This window comes from Ctenopharyngodon idella, chromosome 2, assembly GCF_019924925.1.
Source record: "Ctenopharyngodon idella isolate HZGC_01 chromosome 2, HZGC01, whole genome shotgun sequence".
NCBI classification, from domain to species: Eukaryota; Metazoa; Chordata; class Actinopteri; order Cypriniformes; family Xenocyprididae; genus Ctenopharyngodon; species Ctenopharyngodon idella.
Window position 1 is genome coordinate 6,480,385 of NC_067221.1, and position 21,402 is coordinate 6,501,786.

The window sequence follows — 21,402 nt, forward strand, 5'->3', positions numbered from 1 at the left end:
TTAGATCCGGGTTTTCCAGGCTGACCCATACAATATACCACTGCTATAATCAAATACAGACCATATCAATGTGCACGTAAATAGTTTTTAAAGAAGAGAAACTTGCCTCCATTCCACTCCACTTACACATCTCATGATGTTTAACACCTTCTGACATTTCTCAACTATTTTGTTTATATGTTCAGCCCATGTAAGTTTTGAATAAAAAATAAATAGGTCTACCTCAAAATTTAAAAACTTTCACCCATTTCAATGGTCTCTCATACATTTTCAGGCTCATTTCTGGAATAACTTTCTTCCTAGAGAAAACTACCATTTTTTTTTTTTTTTTTCCCACTGAAAATTGAAATCCCCATTCATATGCCCAATCTTCTACTTTTCTGATTGCTTCTTGAATCTTCCCATTAATATGCAAAACATTCCTTCCCCTTTTCCACAGAGACCGTTGTCTGCAAAAACATCAACCAATGTCTTGTACTTGATTAAAAACATCATTAAACATTATAGAAAAAAATTAATGGGCTTATTACACTCCCTTGTGGAGTTCCATTTTCTATCTCAAATCTATTTGACAATTTGTTCCCTATATTTCTGTCTGCCATCAAATCTTTTATCCAATTGAACATCCTTCCTTCTATGTTCATCAGTTTTAATTTTATCAGAAGACCCTCCTTCCACATCATATCATATGCCTTTTCAACATCGAAAAACACTGCTGTAAATGATTTTTTTATTTATCCTCGCTTTTCTAATTTTGTTTTCCAAACATACAATAGGATCCATTGTGCCTCTTCCTTTTCTAAGGTATTTTGTTATTACTCCTCTCTTTTCCAATAAATATATCAACCGTTCCATTACCATCCTTTCCATAAATTTACAAAGATTCGATGTAAGAGCTATAATTAGAAGGTTTTGAAGGGTCTTTTCCATACTTCCTGATAGGAATTATTATAGCTTCTTTCCAAGCTCTCGGTTGCTTTTACCAACATTTCTGCCTTGTCCTTGTCTGTTACCTCTATTTCGCCTTCTGATTCTGATACAGGATATTCCCATTCTTTCCTATTGCCTTCCATTCTCTTTATCATATCTCACACATCTCCTACTAGGCTGATCTTCCAATTTCACTGCAAAATCTTTGCCAGCTTCCTCTTTGTCTTATAGTTCTCCTCATCACTGCTTGAGCTTTCTTGTATGATATTAGATGGGTATAATTATGTGTTCTGTTAAGAAGTTTAAAAGCCTTATTTCTGTTTCTCACAGCTTCACTATACTTAGCTGTCTACCATTGAATAGTTTTCCTTTTTTACCTGCTTTTTGGTATTGATTCTAATGCTGACTCGACTTGTCAATTTCTTGGTTTGAATCAAGTGCTACCATTCTTTTCTCACAAATTTACTCAAACCTAACCCAATTTACTTTTTCATATATTCATCTTCCTCTTCCTTCTATTAACATTCTACCTGTCTCAATATCCACTGTTGTAACAACTAGTGATCACTCCCAATGCTAGATTCTTCCCATATATCCCAATTACACTTTCTAGCCAAATTGCTGACACAGTGTCAAATCCAACACAGATTCCATTCCCATATGAACATCTATCCTTGTTCCCCTCCCATCATTCAAACAAACCAGCTCCCTTTCCTCTAATATAGAGCCTACACTATCCATTAACATTTATGTACCTCCCTCCCCAAAGTGTATTTTGTGTATTTAAGTCCCCATAATTTATAATCACTATCTCCTGTCCCCTACACCACATCTCCACCGCAGTATATTCTTGATTCTTTCCCTTTCCCAGTACTCTATGGTATTTCTCGTTTAATGAGTGTTGCACAGTTCCCTTCTTCCCTATCATATCATATTATACTGTACCCTTGTAAAACAAATTCTAAATAATGTTTCAGTTTCTTGATATTACGTCTGGTTTAATATTCAATCCTTCAATAAAATGCTTGAAAATGTTGCTGTGTGAACATGGTTCATATAATGATTTATAGGCAACCTCAGTCATGCTAATTCAGATTAGCACAGTTTCTTTAAGAAAATCTTGTTTATTTTAGTTCAGGAATTCATAGTTTAATTGTTAGTAATCTGTACTTAATTTTTGTTTCAGGAAGCCATTTTAAAAGCCATGTATTTTCAAAATACTTTTTCAAGGAACTGGGTGGGGTTTTGCGCTTAACTGGTTTGTAGGAAATATCACGTTAAAGCAAACCTACACTGCCACTTTATGACGTTGAGTTTCAGTAAAAAAGAAAGTAATCTCTTTCAGGTTACCAAAAGAAAGCAGACAAATCTCACGTCTTGTTCCAAGGTGAGCTGATTTCATAACTTTTTTTATTTATTTTACTTTTTTTTTTTTGCAAGGTCAATGCATTTTTACATTTTATATTTACATATTTATAATACAATTTGTATTCAATCCTTTCACATGAATTTGAGTGTGGACGGTAATCTGTATTTTGTACTTTACATGTAGCTGCCTACATATTTTTCAAAATCCTTTTTAAAGAAACTTTTCATTTCATTATAAAAGCATGCTTTAAAAATGTTGGTTGAATGTTTTTCAGATCATTATGAGCACCATCACATCCAGCTTGACCAAATGGCAGAAGAAGAAGCTCTGCTCGTTGTTCAACCATGCCAACTTCAGCCTGCTGTTTAAAGCCAGTGTGCACGGCTACAATGCCACTACATTTCACCAAAAGTGTAATTATCAGGGACCGACTGTTATTGTAGCTTACAATAAGTCTGGATATGTTTTTGGAGCTTTTACCAGCAAAAATTATAGTCAAACAAACCAAAATGTTGTGGATGACAAAGCTTTTCTCTTCAGCTTTAATGACAAAGAGGTTAAAGAAGATCCTCTCCGTGTGTTCAGTGGAAATCCCCAGTATGCTTTCACTGACAGTGGTCCAAACTTTGGTTCTTTAGTGTTTTTTCACAATAACACAGCCACCATCCACAGTAATCCAGCAGCTGCATACAAATTCGACCCACAGCAGATGCATGGGAATGACTTACAGCTGACAGAATGTGAGGTGTACAGAGTTGAAGGTTTGTTTTATTTTGTGCTACTGTTTAGATAATTTATGAGAGAGTAGTGTATTTTCAATAATGGTTGTATGAATAACTCCTGTTTGGATTTTTACCAGACTGTGGAGGACTCTTGGAGAAACCATGGAGAAATGTGCAGTGGTTCCTTGAGTGAGTAAAGAAAACGAAATTTAGTGTCTTCTTAAAACTTATTCAGATTCAATAATTCAGTCAGTTTGGTCTGATTTCTGTTTTTTAATATCAATGTCTTTTACGAATTTTTTTTTGACTTACTGTGTCTCTATGAGTGCTTAAGGTATTTGACAATGATAATTAATAATGTTTTAAGGAGAAGGGAGGCACTCTTGAGCATCATCTCAGGCTGGAAGCCTTCTGTTAGCTCAGTTAAACATGCTCGGATTCTACTGGTGGGTCCTGTTGGTGCTGGGAAATCAAGCTTCTTCAACTCAATCAACTCTGTATTCAAGGGATATGTGAGCATCCAGGCCAACACTGGCACTGCTGGAACCAGTTTGACTACTCAGGTAGAAATATACCTTGATTATTATGCCTCTGATATTTCGCAGAGTGAAATATTGTGTGAAGTATTGTGATTAGTTATGTACCACATTGAAAATGATTGCTAAATATTTGTGCCATGTAGTTCCGTACCTACTACATAAAGCCAGGCAGTGGTGTCAACCATGTTCCCTTCACTATGTGTGACTCGATGGGTCTGGAGGAGGGTTTGAACAGCGGTCTGGATGTAGATGATTTTGCCAGTATTTTGAAAGGTCACATTCAAGACAAGTATCAGGTGAGAACCTTAGGTAAAAGGTAAACATAATAGTTAATAGGTTTAGAATATGTTTAATAAAACGGATAGTTCTGGCCCTTGACTCTGATTGGTTGAGCCGCATTCAAAGCTGTTGTAAAATTCTCGAAAATATACAGCTGACCGCATTACATACGTATTGCTGCACCACTAAGTGTGCATGTTGCTGCAAAGACTATAGACCTTATGTAGCCCCGCCCCTTTTCTTTTCTTTTTCTTTGTCTTTTGACTTCCGGTTTGTATTTCCACAGCGATCTTACGTATTTATGAATGAACTGCTCGTTTTAAAATCTTTCCCGGTCTACAGACATTTGTTAAGACATCTGCTTTAAACATAACAATGCTCATGATAACTTTCATTAACTCTACAACAGGTAAATCCACTTCACCAGCTAATTATTCTTCAACAGCAATGCCATAGAAATATACAGGGCTACCGCAAAAACGGAAGTTCAAAGACAATATTCTAAAGATGGCGGCGCGCTTGTTTCTCTGGTAAATAAGGTCTATAGAATAACACAAGACGCGTCACTCGTATTGTTTTGAATGGGAGAAAGTGCAATGCACAATATGGCGGAATAAGTCTCGCCTTCTAAATAATTAAAAGCCAATCGCCGATTGGTAAAGTCATCGCGTCACTGCAGCGGCCGTTAGAAACTCCGGTTCCTATAGAAACAGTCAGATGCTTGCCTCCTAAATGAGACACAAGAGACACGCATTTAGGATTGCGTATTAGCTTGATCCATCCTGAAAAATACCGTTTTTTGTCATGAGTGTTTAGAAACAAAATTTATGAGACAGTTGTTGTTAGATTTCATTGGTGATTTCAAATATGAAATTTAACCGAAAAGCTTGGCAAACAGCTTTGGAGAATTTGATGTTTCATGATATGACATGCTATTCAATGGCTGCATTCCAGTTGGGTTTTTTATGCCCTTCCCTTGCTAACTTCCCTCAGTCTCATTGACTCGGATGTACTTCATTGTTTACGTTGCATGAGTGCCCTCTACTGGCGGAACATTTGCAATGGGCTGAATTGGAACGTCCCAAGCCCTTGATCACTTGGAATCCCCTATGGAGTCGATTTATTATTTTCCCCTTACAAAATTGTTTAATGCAGCATTCTATATGTATATTGGTGTGTTTGGTTTGCTTTAAATATTAAAAAAAATTTTTATTTATCATAGAGTGGGGTAACTTAAACGCGATATGCAGTGACGTCACAATCATGTTGCATTGTGGTATATGGAGCAGCCTGATGTGTACATATGAAGTACACTCGCTCCCTCACTTCAAAATGGCGGCAGGGATTTCCCCGAGGGGAAGCGCTTAGGGAAGTTCGCAAGTGTGTGTCTAAAATTGGAGTGGATCGCAGTCAAAGTGATAGGAGCTGCACTTGAATAGCAACCACTCTTAGCAATGTAAACACATGATTGTTCTCAACTGATTTTGTTCATTAAAGCTTACTGCATTATGTAGAAGAGTATTGTGAGAGAGAGATCGAGTGACCAAGTGTATTACCTGCATTCAGATTTAGCATTTTCCTTCAGGTCAGTCCTATTATCATAATAAAAGAATCTGTTTGAATGTCCGCTGCAATCCTGTCCTTTTAACTTGCGTCTTGTTCCGTGGTCACAACAAGTTTCAATATAAAAGTCTTTGCGACTGAGTAACTCGCTCATAAAGACAGTCTTTGCCTCCATCTAATGGCGTAATAAATGTAACTTTTGTTGCTGTTCATGGTCAGGGGCTATTTTTTCCAGCGGAAGGAAGGCTTTTAATGAATTTACTTCATGAAAGTTGCATTGATACATATTTTTTGCCTTTAATATTTGTATTGTGTGGTAACCGTTTTATAAAAGCAATAAGCCCCGTGAAGCCGTGGTTTACGGTGAATTTATAACAGCTAAGGGGGTTTTAGGCACTAAATGCCTAACAACGCCCCTTAGCTGTTATAAATTCACTGTAAACCACGGCTTCACAGGGCTTATTGCTTTATTACTAGCTAGTTACAGGAAGAAAAAAAAAGATGGGCATTAAAAAAGATGGACTATAATTTTTTATTCAGTATTTTCTGTCTAACATCTTAATGATATTTGACATATCTTTTTCTTAGTTTAACCCATCGATGCCTATACAGCCAGACTCCCCTCATTTCCGTAAATCTCCTGGCTTGAAGGACAAGATTCACTGTGTGGTGTATGTGATTGACACCAACAAAGTCAAGCTCCTCTCTGACAAAATGATCGAAAAGTTTGTGGTTTTTCGAAAGAAAACCAACCAGCTGGGTGAGTGACAGACAATAATGAAAGTGACATGAGTGTATTTTGTCATTTAAATGATGGGAATTCAATTTACAGCCTCTCTCAAGCAACCTGAGGTTAAGTCCCTTTCTCAAGAGCATCTCTTGTGGGGATTGGTTGTACAACAACTAGCATAAATCTTTAACCTTTAGGGCTACATCACCCAGGACAATGATCTCTGGTATTTGGTAGCATTTAAGGGCCTAATTACATATGGTCACTTGATGCATTTTTACTGATCGGATAGCTATCCGTATTGTTACAACTGTTCCATTTTCACTTGGCCACATAAATATGTCTCTGCAAAATGGATATAAATCCGATCTTCAATTCCTGCGTTATATGCAAATTTAACAGAGTTCACGTCAACGAAAGCAACAGATATGCGCTTCATTTTACTTATCATCAGCTAATTTTAAGAACAAAGACCGCAATAGAAAAGTGGCATCAGCACTGCAGTGGTAAGATTATTTAGTCTCACTACTTTTAATGAACAAAGTAGTGAGACTTTAAATGAACATGATTGTGTTTTGAGCGTCTGCGACTTACTTTCAGTTTCATTTGCGGCAGTTTGCATGATGGCTTGCTGAAGAGATACTCATCTGACATATGACATGCTATAGACAGATTTGACGGCACTGCTGCAACACACATTGCCGTCATATAACCTATAACATGCTCTCACACATTTATTTTTTTATATTTTGGGAGGAGTAAAATTTACATATGCGGTTTCAACAACCAGATGCATTTACACAGCATTTGTAATCACCTCCTGAAATGATTTGAGTGATGAGATTTAAATCCGTCCAGAACACTGTAAAAAAGAGTTGTTGGTTTAACTTAAAAAAGTAAGTTACCTGGTTGCCTTGAAATTTTGAGTTCATTGAAATTAAAAATTTGAGTAAATACAATGACTGGTTTAATCAACAGAAACTCAAAATATTAGGTTATCTGAACTACATTAATTATCTAAGTTGATTTGACAAAGGGAAAAATGTTGTGATAAGAAATCAAGAAAATAATTTTTTTCTACAGTGAAAGTGTTTCGAAGGGCATTTACACCTTGTCTTTTCACGATCGGAGAGCTATCCCATCAGAGAAAACGCATGAAGTGACCAGGCCCTGGATGTTGTTCTGTACTTCAGGTATTCCTCAGCTGGTTCTGCTGACTAAGGTGGATGAGGCCTGTTCCTTAGTGGCGGAAGACCTGAAAAATGTCTACCAGAGCCACTATATCAACAAAATGGTACAAATGAATGTATATGACTTTATAGTCAGTATTCTGTACTGTTCTGTTTCACATCTTGTTCTTGAGTGTTTCTGAACTGTTTTGTGACAGGTGCAGGAGGTGAGCGCTCAGCTTGGAGTCTCTCTGTCTGCCGTGATCCCGGTGAAAAACTACTACCAAGAACTGGAATTAGATCCTCAAACTGACATACTGCTTCTGAACGCTGTTGTTTAGATGCTCAGAGCTGCTGGGGGCTATTTTGATGATTTTTACAACCCAGAGGAGAAGTCTGAGTAGAGCTCAGTCTCTTTTCCCTGTCTGACCTGAAGGTTCTGGATGTATATTTGTATTAGCAAATCATATCTTTCTGTTTAGATAATCACATTTATTTTGTTACGGTCTGTGCTTTGGGTGTGTTTCTCTCTCTGTATGCGTGACATCATTACTCCTTTCATCTCTCTGAGTGTGTGTTTGGGCCTTTGTGCACATGTGCTACTTATTATTTTTAATGTAAGCGCAGACATGGCTGATGGTAAATTGAATGTGTCTGGATTCCAGTGTCATCTGCTTTATTATTTTCATGTATTGTCATAATTATAAACACACTGGTTTGTAGCTCAAATATATTTTAACCCTTTAGACACTTTGTTATTCTTCTAGTTTTTACCTATAGCGGCTAATGAATCAGAAGTCCTGCACATTCACAGAAAATAGCTTACTTCTGCTTTGCAAAATAAGGTGGATAAAAGGTCGCTGAAGCGTAGCAGGGTAGAGGAAATATTCACCAGCCATTACCCCACAAACAAGCTTTGCTCCTTTTTTGTTGATTAATCTTTAACATTAGCTGCCCTTTTATGCTGGAGTTTTCAGGTATTGTTAATTGTTTGTTTTTGGTTCATTTGCTGACAAGCCATTCAGATTCAGATTCATTCTTTATAGGAAATTTGTTTTTACAGACTGTACCAGGAGCAACATTCAACATGCATAATATGCACATACTACACAGAATACACATTATTGAACACATAAATAGACATATTGCAAATATATATATATATATATATATATATATATATATATATGTGTGTGTGTGTGTGGCAGACCCAGTTTTTCTGATGCACACCCAGAGTCTCTTTTCTGGCTACGCTAGTGTATTGTAAATATATTGGGTTACGTGTGTTTTTTTTTTTTTGTGAGTGTATAATGTATTTTGAATTACTGCCTAAGTAGAGAGTTTAAAATCACTCATTTAGGTTACATTTAGATTCAGATGCTTATTTCTTTAAAATGATTTTACAGAAATTATTTGTCATTATTTTAAGGCTCAAAATATTTAAGAAATTGCTGTTGTTTGACTTATTTTGACTGACAGAAATGAGGATGTATTACTCATTTTTATTAGGGAAAGAAAGTCTTGAGCGCCATCTGTAAAATGAATGGGTATTTATGTGTATAATTTTTTTTTATTATATATTTACAACAAAGAATCTGCTGTCGGGCTAAGCATTTTAGAGAACAAGTACATATCCTATTTGTATAGTAAATATAATATAAATATTGTGGTTGTGCTAGGTTTCATTTTTGTGACGTGCGACGTATTGCAAGGTGCGTTTCCGTAAAAACGAAAGTAATCTTATGAGAATTCCGACTCTTTTTAGCAAACCGGATCATTTGGCTCAGCTCAGTAATAAGAGCCGCTCTTTCAGCTCTTTCAGCTGGGGGTCCTTCAGGACAGGTTAGCGAAAGGATAATAATATTATTCTGTTTTGTATTAATGTACAAAAAAGGAAAATGGCTCTCAGAAGGGAACCGAATCTCACCGTTCACTTAAAGGAGTCGACTCACAAAGCAGACTCGTTCGCGAACGACACATCATACTTTCGAGCAACCAAGCGAAAGAAAACACGCGGTTCTGGCGACTTGTTCCTTCCAACGTGAGCTGATTTCATTTGTTTTTTTTTTTTTTTTTTTTTGCAAGATCATTTGCAGACTTAATATAATTTCAATTTGACAATTTGAATTATTTGAATCGTTTCGGATGTATTTGGGAATTTCGGAATATTCTACATTGCACTGGCTAGTAGTAGTAGTAGCCTATATATTTTACAATATATTCAAAATACTTTTAAAGGAACTGTATATTCTATCTCATTATAACAGCATGCTTTAAAAATGTTGGTTGAATGTTTTTCAGATCATTATGAGCACCATCACATCCAGCTTGACCAAATGGCAGGAGAAGAAGCTCTGCTCATTGTTCAACCATGCCAACTTCAGCCTGCTGTTTAAAGCCAGTGTGCACGGCTACCATATCAATACATTTCACCAAAAGTGTAATAAGCAGGGACCGACTGTTATTGTAGCTTACAATAAGTCTGGATATGTTTTTGGAGCTTTTACTAGCAAAGATTATGGTCAAACAGGCGGATATGTTGTGGATGACAAAGCGTTTCTCTTTAGTTTTAATGACAAAGAGGTTAAAGAAGATCCTCTCCGTGTGCTCTGTGAAAATTCCCAGAATGCTTTATTGGACAGTGGTCCAAACTTTTGTTCTTTAGTGTTTCTTTACAATAACACAGCCACCGTCTACAGTAATCCCACAGCTGCATACAAATTCGATCCACTGAAGATGCATGGGAATGACTTACAGCTGACAGAATGCGAGGTGTACAGAGTTGAAGGTTTGTAATATTTCAGATAATTGTTGAGAGAATAGTGCACTTTCATTAATAATTGTGTGAATACCTGGCTTACTCTGGTTTGGATTTTCACCAGACTGTGGAGGACTCATGGAGAAACCATGGAGAAATATGCAGTGGAACTCTGAGTGAGTGAAGCAAACCAAGAAAACATTTATTTTATGATCAATGTCTTTTACAAAATGTTTTTTTGACTCACTGTCCCTAGGAGTGCTTAAAGGGTTAGTTCACCCAAAAATGAAAATTTCTGTCATTAATTACTCGCCCTAATGTCATTCCAAACCCGTAAGACCTTCGTTTATCTTCAGAACACAAATGAAGACATTTTTGATGAAATCCAAGAGGTCTTTTTATTATCCTGGATGGAAAGCAACAAAATTACCACATTCAAGGTCCAGAAAAGTAGTAAAAACATCGTTAGAGTAGTCAGCGTGACTACAGTGGCTCAACCTTAATGTTATGAAGCGACGAGAATACTTTTTGTGCGCAAAAACAAAACAAAAATAACGACTTTATTCAACAAAATCGTCTCTTCCCTGTCAGTCTCGCACACAGTTGACAAGTGAACTGCGTCCGTGTTTACGTCCAAATGCTGGCTCAGGATTGGTGTTCTGCTGTAGAACCTGGAAGCGCTGCAACACAAATTTGTTGAATAAAGTCTTTATTTTTGTTTTGTTTTTGCACACAAAAAGTATTCTCGTCGCTTCATAACATTAAGGTTGAACCACTGTAGTCATGTTGACTACTCTAACAATGTTTTTACTACTTTTCTGCACCCTGAATATGGTAATTTCGTTGCTTTCTATTGAGAATAAAAAAACCTCTTGGATTTCATCAAAAATATCTTAATTTGTGTTCCAAAGATGAACGAAGGACTTACAGGTTTGGAACGATATGAGGGTGAGTAATTAATGACAGAAATTTCATTTTTGGGTGAACTAACCCTTTAATTAATAATGTTTTTAGGAGAAGGAAGGCGCTCTTGAGCATCATCTCAGGCTGGAAGCCTTCTGTTAGCTCAGTTAAACAGGCTCGGATTCTACTGGTGGGTCCTGTTGGTGCTGGGAAATCAAGCTTCTTCAACTCAATCAACTCTGTATTCAAGGGTTATGTGAGCATCCAGGCCAACACTGGCACTGCTGGAACCAGTTTGACTACTCAGGTAGAAATGTACCTTATTATTATGCCTCTGATATTTTATGGATTAAAATACTGTGTATTGTGATTAATTTCTATATGTATTGAAAATAATTAGTAAAAATGTGTGCCATGTAGTTCCGTACCTACTACATAAAGCCAGGCAGCGGTGTCAGCCATGTTCCCTTCACTATGTGTGACTCGATGGGTCTGGAGGAGGGTTTGAACAGCGGTCTGGATGTAGATGATTTCGCCAGTATTTTGAAGGGTCACATTCAAGACAGGTATCAGGTGAGAACTTTAGGTAAAAGGTAAATATAATAGTTACCGCATTAGGTGTGGCAGATGTTTTACTAGCTATTACAGGAATAAAAAAGATAAACATTACATTAATGCTTTAATTTTGTATGAAATTTTTCAGTTTCACATCTTAATGATTTAAAGATATTGTACATGTTTTTTTTCTTCTTAGTTTAATCCATCGATGCCTATACAGCCAGACTCCCCTCATTTCCGTAAATCTCCTGGCTTTAAGGACAAGATTCACTGTGTGGTGTATGTGCTTGACACCAGCAAAGTCAAGCTCCTCTCTGACAAAATGATCGACAAGTTAGCAGTTTTTCGAAGGAAAACCAACCAGCTGGGTGAGTGACTAACAGTCATGAAATATTTTCAAGTGACATGTGTATTTTGTGATTTACATAATAGAATATTCGATTTACAGCCTCTCTCAAGCAACCTGAGATTAAGTCCCTTTCTCATGAGAACCCTTTTGTGGAGTTTGATTGTACAATTAAATCTTTATGGCTACCTCACCCACAGGAAAATGATCTCTGGGATTTGATAGCATTGAAGGTGTTGTTCTGTACTTCAGGTATTCCTCAGCTGGTTCTGCTGACTAAGGTGGATGAGGCCTGTTCCTTAGTGGCGGAAGACCTGAAAAATGTCTACCAGAGCCACTATATCAACAAAATGGTACAAATGAATGTATATGACTTTATAGCCAGTATTCTGTACTGTTCTGTTTCACATCTTGTATTTCTGATTAACTGTTTTGTGACAGGTGCAGGAGGTGAGCGCTCAGCTTGGAGTCTCTCTGTCTGCCGTGATCCCGGTGAAAAACTACTGCCAAGAACTGGAAATAGACCCTCAAACTGACATACTGCTTCTGAACGCTGTTGTTCAGATACTCAGAGCCGCTGAGGGCTATTTTGATGATCTTTACTATCCAGAGGAGAAGTCTGAGTAGAAGGTTCTGGATGTATATTAGTATTAGCATTGTATCTCTTTGTTTACCTACACATTCTATTGTTTGATATGACAAGTTCATCTCTGTTTGTGGTCCGTTGACATTTCTACTGTTACTCTGAACATGCAAACTATTTGTGATCCAAACCATGCAACCACATGTCTAATATTCAAAGCTTTATTTATGACAATTTGTGGTTTAGAATTGAAATAAAGGTCTTATTAAAGGTCTCATAAAGTTTATTTGTTGTAGAAGATAATGAAAGAAATACATTCACATTGTACAGTACCAACAATGAAAAATAAATGTGTACAAAACCAACTGTTTGTACTTGTTCTAAACATAATTACTTTTGTTGATGTAACCTAATGAAGTTAGGTTGATTTAATGAAATTAAACTAGTTCATTTAGAAGTGTAATATTTAAGTTAACTCGCAAAACACCTTTTACAGTGTATGCTTGAATGTGAGATTGCCTTAAGTAACTGATATGTTACACTCATCTCTAGATGTGCAGATATTTCTTACTGCTATCAGCCATTCTTTAAAAAATCCTCTCATTTCCACTGTTTACAACCATACAGATCTATCCACCTTATTTTGCAATGCAGAAGTAAGCTATTTTCTGTGAATGTGTGAGACTTCTGGTTCATTAGCCACTATAGGTAAATAACTAGAAGAATAACAAAGTGCTAGAAACCAGTGTGTTTATAATTACATTAAAATAATATGGAATAAAAACACCAGTTTGCAATATCAAGCAGCATAACAAGCTGTTTTGTACAGCTAAAAATAACTGGAAGCGGATGACACCAGAAGCCAGACACATCAAATTTGACCTTGCATTAAAAATGAGGTGGATATTGTCCTCTGTGGCTAGTTGCATAAACTGCTTAGATTCGTCTTAAAAGTTAGTCATGTATTTTTTTTCTTTAAGACTGATCATAACTTTTTATGTAAGGTAGATTGGTCTAATTTGACTTTTCAGATCACCCCTTGGCTAACTGCTAGTTGGTCAGACTAGTTCTTAAGACTCTTAACATTGTGACTATGTCACTGGCCCTAAGGTCTGAGAGAATAGCCTTCTCATCATTTGTGAGACTTATTTCAGGAGCGCTCTAATGAAATACTTTCCTTCTCCACTAGTAGGCCTATGCTACTCCTTTTCATACTTTGGCTGCTCTCCCTTCTCGATGGGCCCAGGAGAGCCTTCTGGTGACCCAGCTGGAATGGGGGTTATTTGTGGGGTTCCAGGCAGAATCTGTTTGAGAGGAGCTCTGATGGCTGCTGGCAACTGTCCTGAAAGAGCCCAGAGTTTTTCTGAGCCATGTGTTCTTAGCAGCCTGAAGTTCAGTCGTCACAACTGCATTTTGGTGCTCCAACTCCTTAAGATGATAAACAAATGATTAAAATGAAATAAAAGTGTGCATTTAAAATCAACAAGACACTTCAGTAACACTTAAAGGGTTAGTTCACCCAAAAATGAAATTTCTGTCATTAATTACTCACCCTCATGTCATTCCACACCCTTCGTTCATCTTCAGAACACAAATTAAGGTATTTTTGATGAAATCTGAGAGGTATATGACTCATCCATAGCAATATAATCAACACTTTCAAGGTCCAGAAAGGTATTAAAAACATCGTTGAAACAGCCGACGTGACTGCAGTGGTTCAACCTTAATGTTATGAAGCGACAAGAATACTTCGCACAAAAACAAAACAAAAACAAAAAAATAACGACTAATATCTTCTCTTCTGTGTTATTCTCATACTTTGTTTACACATGATCAGCTTTGGCCAATACTGAGCCGGCATTCGAACGTAAACACAGAAGCCTTCACTATGCTTACTGCGGCAACTACATAAGGATAATGACAGGGAAGAGAAGATAATGTTGAATAAAGTCGTTATTTTTGTTTTGTTTTTGCACATAAAAAGTATTCTCGTCACTTCATAACATTAAGGTTGAACCACTACAGTCATGTTGACTGTTTTAACAATGTCTTTCTGGACCTTGAAAGTGTTGATTATATAGCTGTCTATGGACGAGTCATATACCTCTCGGATTTCATCAAAAATATCTTAATTTGTGTTCTGAAGATGAACGAAGGTCTTACAGGTATGGAATGACATGAGGGTGAGTAATTAATGACAGAATTTTCATTTTTGGGTGAACTAACCTTTTAATAATAAGCTTCAATTCATTAACGTAAGTATCATGAACAATGAACAACACTTTTAACAACATTTGTTAATGTTAATTTATAAATTTACTATTGTTCATTGTTGAGTCATGTTATTCGCAATAAATGAACTAATGTTAATCTATACAACTTGAATTTTTTAAAGGTAGGGTAGGCAATTCTGGAGAGGTTAGCAATAGCAAACTAGCTTTGAAAACATGAGATCCCACCCTCCCTTCCAGAGAAACTCCAAAACCACACCTCCTTCAGAATTGGGCTACTTTAACACTGTTGCCACGGGTTGTTTTTCAAGTCCACGGGTTGAAGTGACCACAAATAACATGATATTTAGCCGCTGAAATGCGAATTTTACTAGGGGAACCCTGCCAAAAATGCTTATTTTACCCTCCGGAACGCAATTTTTACTGGGGGCCAGTTTTGAGTAGCAATAGACCCTTTTCACAGACTGCGATAACGCGTTTTAGCGGTCGTCAATATCGTAAATCCTGCAAAGTTTTTATATTTTCATTTTTTTTTTAAATGTATGTACATTTATAACACTTTACATAGTATTATATTACCTTTGCATCAAATTACAAATCTAGTTCACGCTGCTTTGAGGGTGTTTCTAATACAGCGGCTATGGGAGTGACAGTAAAAATGACATCTTTCTCTCTTCTGACTGCTGTTATCAATCTCTCTCTATTTTTTTTACTCTTTTTGAAAGTTGTGAAAACATTGTTGAGTTTTTCTTTTGCTATTTGCACAAATGTAAAACACAAAAATATTTAATGAAGTCTCTTATTCACTGCTATAAAATTTTACCCAACTATGACGACTTCCGCTTCTGAGAAAGCCGGAAATGTGAAAAGGGTCTATTGGACTGGTTTTGTTGTGAAAACCTGGCAACCCTGACGCACACAGCAGAGTCTGCAAACCGTCACGAGAGATGGCGTTAAATTACCTCATGTCTCAAAGCACAAAACATTACAATAATAATGAACGTAAACAACTTACAGAGCTCTTACTTGTACCACCTGACTGCTTCAGATTCATTTAGGTATTTATATTGTTGACAGAAACGGAAACGCATAAATCCGAGTCTGAGGACATGAACAGCTCCAGGTAGAACGTCACGGGATGCCGTCTCGGTAATTGACCCTTCGCCGGGAGTTTGATTGACAAGCGATCTAACCAATCATAACGCCGAATCCGCCATTTTGTCCGACAAAGCAGTCAGGAGTTAGAAGATTAGCCTCCGTGGACTTGAACTTGAAAAATGGTGTGTATTTACGTCTTTTCGCGTTTTAAACAACATTCCTTCTCATGTTCATTCATGTTTATTTGATGCTATAAATTAACTAGTAGGAAGAGATGATTGGTTCACGAGCCGTTTGAACTGAGGCACTACAGCGATCTGTCACGACACATTAAAGAGCCACAAAACGGTTTTTATTTATTTATTTAACGGTTTTTACAAAAAAATACACAATTTGAAAGCTGGGACATTGTTTAATATCATAAGTAACCTGCTCTGTCTTGTCTTTCGACGTGTTGTCAGTGTCCTCTTTGCTCCACGATGTATTTTTCACTGCATATGGCACAGCGCCATGGCTTGTCAGACAAAGCAACAGTAACTAAGGGGGGCGGGTCTTTGCGAAGGGTCAATTGCAGTTACGACATGGTGTGAACGCAGCATAAGCTCGTTGTTTTGGTTCAGGAGGCACTGTAAAAGGCGGCTGCTTTTTCCTTGCCGCGCTCGGACTTACAGAACGCTAATGACGTGTGATGTCTGGGGGTGCGCGGAGGTATGGAAATACATATATGTTGACAGGCAGGTAGGACATTGTATCATTATATTTGGACCGAATGCAATGATTGGATGAACATTTTTTGGCCCTGAGACTTTCACAGAAGATATATGTACATGTTTTAATATTTAGACTTCTATTATAGATTTTTATGTCTTACTTGGATCTTGCATTTGGACTCCACCATTTGTAGCTTGGCCTGGACTAGCTCTCTCTCTAACTCTTGGACCTGTTCTCTGAGAGAGGCCTTCACTTCCTCCTGAGCAGAGGTATCTTCACTCTCAGAGCACAGCTGAATTGATCCATCCGTACTAAAGATGTGTCTGCACCGCTCACACTCCATCATCTTGCTCTGAAATAATGTAATATATCATACAGTATATGTGAGACTGTTTTAGGAGAAACATGACACTACAGTAAGACTGGCGGTTAAGGTCAAGCTGCACTGAGGTCAGTTTGTTTCTTACCTTGATAACTGCCAGCTCTTTGTCTGCTTGAGCTTTCTGGTGTTCAAGTTTTGTGTTCAGTTGGGAGCAAATCTAAAGGACGCAAGAAAATGGGCTGAAAGTTGGCATCAAATGCAACAATGTTTATTGAATGTGTGGAGTTGTAATTGAATGTTTACCTGCTTGTAGTCTGCGATGATGTTGTTTGATCTCTTAATGTCTGATTCTGCTTTGTCCAGCTCTCTCCTAAACATCTCTTTCAGCTGTCGAACACATCAATACTTTAGACAAGGGCAGAGCATGAGCTCTCTTTGACACAGACTGTTCAAACACAGTGATGTTAAAGCACCTGTGAAGCCTCCTCCTCCTTTCCCCTTTTCTCCTCCTCTGTAATCTTCAGAAGCTGTTTGGTTTTTAAAAGCTCCTTGGTTAATTCATCCACCTGGTCCTCGGTCTGAAAAACACACCAGATCTATCTAAACATGCACGGCAAATAAAACAGAAAATGAAACTGGCCTGTTGCATATGACATGCATGACAACTGATAATAATTTGACAGACCTGATCTAAAGCATTCCTCAGCGCAATCTTGCTGGTGACAAGTTTTTGTGCAAGGTCATCATTTTCCTGCTCCAGACGCAAACTGGTTTCCTGAAGCTTGAGGTTTTCTCTCTAGAAAGAAGAAAAAAAAAAAGCATTAATGCCACAAATTTAAAACCCTGAAGTATTCAGTTCAAGATTATGCAATTTTCACAACGTTTACATGATGCAAGAGCTTTTGTTGATGTGATTGTTGTGGAGCAGGACGGAAGCCTTTTGTTTTTGTCAGGGTGTGATCTCTTACCTCATACCTGTCGAGTGGGTCTTCTTGCTGCAATTGGTTATCTCTTAATTTTGGCTTTTTAGATGGCACCTGTTCAAAAAGAAGATTCAGAGATTTTCAAATCATATCAGGTACTCAAATCTTAAAGGCATGAAAGGAATGTTGTAATTTTACATCTTATAAGTAGGCCTACTGGTTATATAATAAATTCCTAGTTGTAGGAATGATATTACAATTATTTCTTGCAATTTTATTGATTACATTAAAAAAAAAAAATGTTACTTTTTTTTTATATTTATATATAGAACGGTAAGATTTTTTAATGTTTTAAAAGAAGTCTCTTCTGCTCACCAAGGCTTCATTTATTTGATCAAAAATACAGTAAAAACAGTAATATTTTTACAATTTAAAATAACTGTTTTCTATTGGAATATATTTTAAAATCTAATTTATTCCTGTGATTGAATGCTGAATTTTCAGCATCATTACTCCAGTCTTCAGTGTCACATGATCCTTCAGAAATCATTCTAATATGGCGAATTGCTGCTCAAGAAACATTTATTATTATTATCAATGTTGAAAACAGTTGTGTACAATTTCTTTTCAGGATTATTTGATGAACAGAAAGTTCAAAAGAACAGCATTTATCTGAAATATAAAGCTTTTGTAACATTATAAATGTCTATACTGTCACTTTTGATCAATTTAACGCATCTTTGCTGAATAAAAGTATTAATTTTCTTTAATTTCTTTTAAACAAACTCTTACTGACCCCAAACTTTTCAACAGTAGTGATAATGTTACATTCAGCTTTGCATCACAGAAATAATGTTCATTTTAAAATATATTCAAATACTAAACTATATATATATATATATATATATATATATATATTCAAATAGAAATGTAAAAATATTTCACAATATTATTGTTTTTGCTGTATTTTGGATCAAATAAATGAAGCCTTGGTGAGCAGAAGAGACTTCTTTTAAAACATTAAAAAATCTTACCATTATAATAATTTTGGCCACCACTCTCTCTCTCTCTCTCTCTCTCTATATATATATATATATTTAACTTTCAGATCATATCAGGTGCACAAAATCTTAAAGGCATGAAAGTAATGTACAGTAGTCAACATTTGAAGTGGATCAAAACCTTTCATCAAAGTTGTCCTAAAACCTTCTTCTTAGGACAACTTAGTTCTTAGGACAACTTTGATGAACTTTTTTGATCCACTTCAAATATATATATATATAACTTTCAGATCATATCAGCTGCACAAAGTCTAAAAGGCATGAAAGTTATGTATGTATATATATATATATATATATATATATATATATATATATATATATATATATATATATATATATATATAATGTTGTATATAATATGTATGTTCGTGAGCACCAAGGAGTAAATGTTTTAATAATAAATGATCACAAACACCCTGATATATGTATTTTTTTAAGAAAATGTTGTGCTACTCCTTTAAAAATTCCAGCATGCCAGTTTTAAATCAACATGTGACAAACGTGAGGTCCAAGGGTACTGAACTTACCACTTGTTTCGGTAGAGACTCCACCACTAGACTAGCCAGGATCTCCTCCTCTGACATTTGGTCAATAATGTGGGCATCATAAGCAACAGAGATAGACACTTCTTCCATCATTTTGGCAGGCGGGTAGAATACAAGCGATCTCAAAATACAGAATAGGCAACTGAAGTTGTCTGGAGAAATCAGAAATGACAACAGGTTTGACAGGCAGCAGTCTATATCTGTCTTGTCTCAATGCAAGCCCTGCCCTTAAGACTATGGGAGGAGCTTCATTTCAGTCCACCTTTGTCCTGCAGTTCTTCTCTTACCTAATAAGCAGGTATCAAAACATCATGGCCTTCCAACTGCCTCACAGTATTATTCCACAATCCAGCAGCCAATACTAATTATTTCCACACATTGCTGAAGCAGAACATCATTAAAATTATGAATGCAACACAAGTAGGTTCCAGAACAGATATTTTTACCGCCGCCGTTTGGAGTTTGCTAGCCTGCCTGTGGGTTCAAGCTCAGGGCTAAAGACTGTGAAATTGAAATTCTTGCTGTAATCCTTCAGGTCGCCCCTCACACAAGAACACTGTGGTTTGCTGGGGACAAGCAGGTGCCAGTACATTCCTCCATTCCTTAAGCTGCTTATATCTGTGTATCTGTATGTTCATGGGATTGATGGAGGCTGAGACCTGCTGTTTTTATCATCTCACTGCAGCTTCAGGGAGGCACAATGCAGATATTATTCATCAAAACTGTCAAAAGATGGTTAAAAGCACTAGTTTCTTATAAAACTACCTTTGCTTCTTTGTTTCTAATGCAGAGCTAATCTGTTGTAAAAAAAAAGAAAAAGAAAGAGAAGGGGAATGTGAACAAAAGTGGGGGAGGATGTTATAAGTAATTGAAAGAAGGGAGGAGAAAAAAGCAATAAAGACAAACAGCAAAGTGTCACAGTGTTCAAAGGTTCTTGTTTTGGAGGAGGTGCCACCTCAGTCTTCAGGTTTCATCATGATCCTGTGAAACAAACAAACGCCCATCTCTCTCCAGAGCACATTCACTCTGAGGTGGGAGTGGCTCTCACCTCCATTTGCTAAGTGTGCTGCTTATTATGGCTGAAAACTCATAGTGAGTCAGTGGAAAGCTTCATCATGCTGAGAGTGAAATTCTTTTACAGTTGCTGAACTGCAATGGTAATGAGATGCATGAAACAGCTGTTTGCTTAACAAGATCTTAAACTGGTCCTTCAAGTTGTTTAACACAATACACTAATAGAATGCAGTCCCAGCCCTGCTTGACACTCCCATATGGGGTAAGTATTTTTAGTGCTTTTAAATACCAAAGTGAAAGAAAATGCTGATTTTGATTTTGTCAAAATGACACAATGTGTGTTTTCTCAAGCAGTGGTTTTATATACACTACCGTTCCGAAGTTTTGTGTCATATGTTTTTAAAAGAAATACTTTTATTCAGCAAGGATGCATTAAATTCATCAAAAGTGACAATAAACAAAATTATCTTTCAAATAACTGCTGTTCTTTTCAACTTTCTATTCATCAAAGAACCCTGAAAAACTTATCATGGCAGATATTTTGTCAGTTCTGGCTTTCCCTGAGAATCAAACCCACGACCTTGGGATTGCTAGCGCCATGTGCTACAGTTTGAGCTACAGTTGTCCAAATTTACAATAATGTTTCTTGAGCAGCAAATCAGCATATTCTAATGATTTCTGAAGGATCATGTGATCCAAGACTGGAGTAATGGGGGGGGTGTAATGCTATTTCATGCATTCTGACTTATTTAAACTGGATTTGCAGATCGCGGGTGGTGAGTAAAACGGCATCAAATGTCTGTTTTATTGGCAATCGGCGTGTAAGTCCATATAATGTAAACAACACAAACATTTTTGTTCCCTTTTTATTTATAATGATGTCACAGCTTGCAGACGATCTCTACGCAAAAGCTACGCGCTCATGACTCTTTAGCTCTGCCCACGGCACGCCTCCAGGAGCTCTGCTTTTTTCGGAAATACTTGGTACAGCGTATCTATCTTTTATAAATATGATAAAACTAAAGACTTTTCTGAGATATGAAGGATG

The 21,402-nt window shown here is 36.8% G+C and overlaps 3 protein-coding genes across 4 annotated transcripts; 2 read left to right on the plus strand and 1 right to left on the minus strand.

Moving 5' to 3' along the window:
* The first annotated feature begins 2,224 nt into the window (after window positions 1-2,224).
* On the plus strand, window positions 2,225-8,426 carry LOC127499753 (interferon-induced protein 44-like). Of its 2 annotated transcripts, XM_051870312.1 has the most exons (8): window positions 2,225-2,317; window positions 2,574-3,060; window positions 3,159-3,210; window positions 3,389-3,584; window positions 3,704-3,856; window positions 5,991-6,162; window positions 7,326-7,426; window positions 7,520-8,426. In XM_051870312.1, the coding sequence occupies exons 1-8, from the start codon at window positions 2,234-2,236 to the stop codon at window positions 7,640-7,642; spliced, it is 1,368 nt and encodes a 455-aa protein (XP_051726272.1). In that variant the 5' UTR covers window positions 2,225-2,233; the 3' UTR covers window positions 7,643-8,426. The 2 variants fall into 2 exon arrangements, with proteins under 2 accessions (XP_051726272.1, XP_051726279.1); XM_051870319.1 differs by lacking the exon at window positions 7,520-8,426 and having other exon boundaries at window positions 7,216-7,425.
* A 682-nt stretch (window positions 8,427-9,108) lies between these two features.
* LOC127499767 (interferon-induced protein 44-like) lies at window positions 9,109-12,814 on the plus strand. The gene is made up of 8 exons (XM_051870331.1): window positions 9,109-9,342; window positions 9,603-10,089; window positions 10,184-10,235; window positions 11,074-11,269; window positions 11,383-11,535; window positions 11,717-11,888; window positions 12,119-12,219; window positions 12,308-12,814. Exons 2-8 carry the CDS (start codon window positions 9,609-9,611, stop codon window positions 12,491-12,493), a joined length of 1,341 nt encoding a protein of 446 aa, XP_051726291.1. The 5' UTR covers window positions 9,109-9,342; window positions 9,603-9,608; the 3' UTR covers window positions 12,494-12,814.
* A 148-nt stretch (window positions 12,815-12,962) lies between these two features.
* On the minus strand, window positions 12,963-20,323 carry rabgap1l2 (RAB GTPase activating protein 1-like 2). Its single transcript, XM_051870345.1, has 9 exons — window positions 19,628-20,323; window positions 19,323-19,492; window positions 17,780-17,848; window positions 17,497-17,607; window positions 17,285-17,389; window positions 17,115-17,198; window positions 16,957-17,028; window positions 16,650-16,841; window positions 12,963-13,877 (listed from the first exon to the last, which is right to left on the minus strand). The coding sequence occupies exons 2-9, from the start codon at window positions 19,431-19,433 to the stop codon at window positions 13,659-13,661; spliced, it is 963 nt and encodes a 320-aa protein (XP_051726305.1). The 5' UTR covers window positions 19,434-19,492; window positions 19,628-20,323; the 3' UTR covers window positions 12,963-13,658.
* Window positions 20,324-21,402: the final 1,079 nt, after the last annotated feature.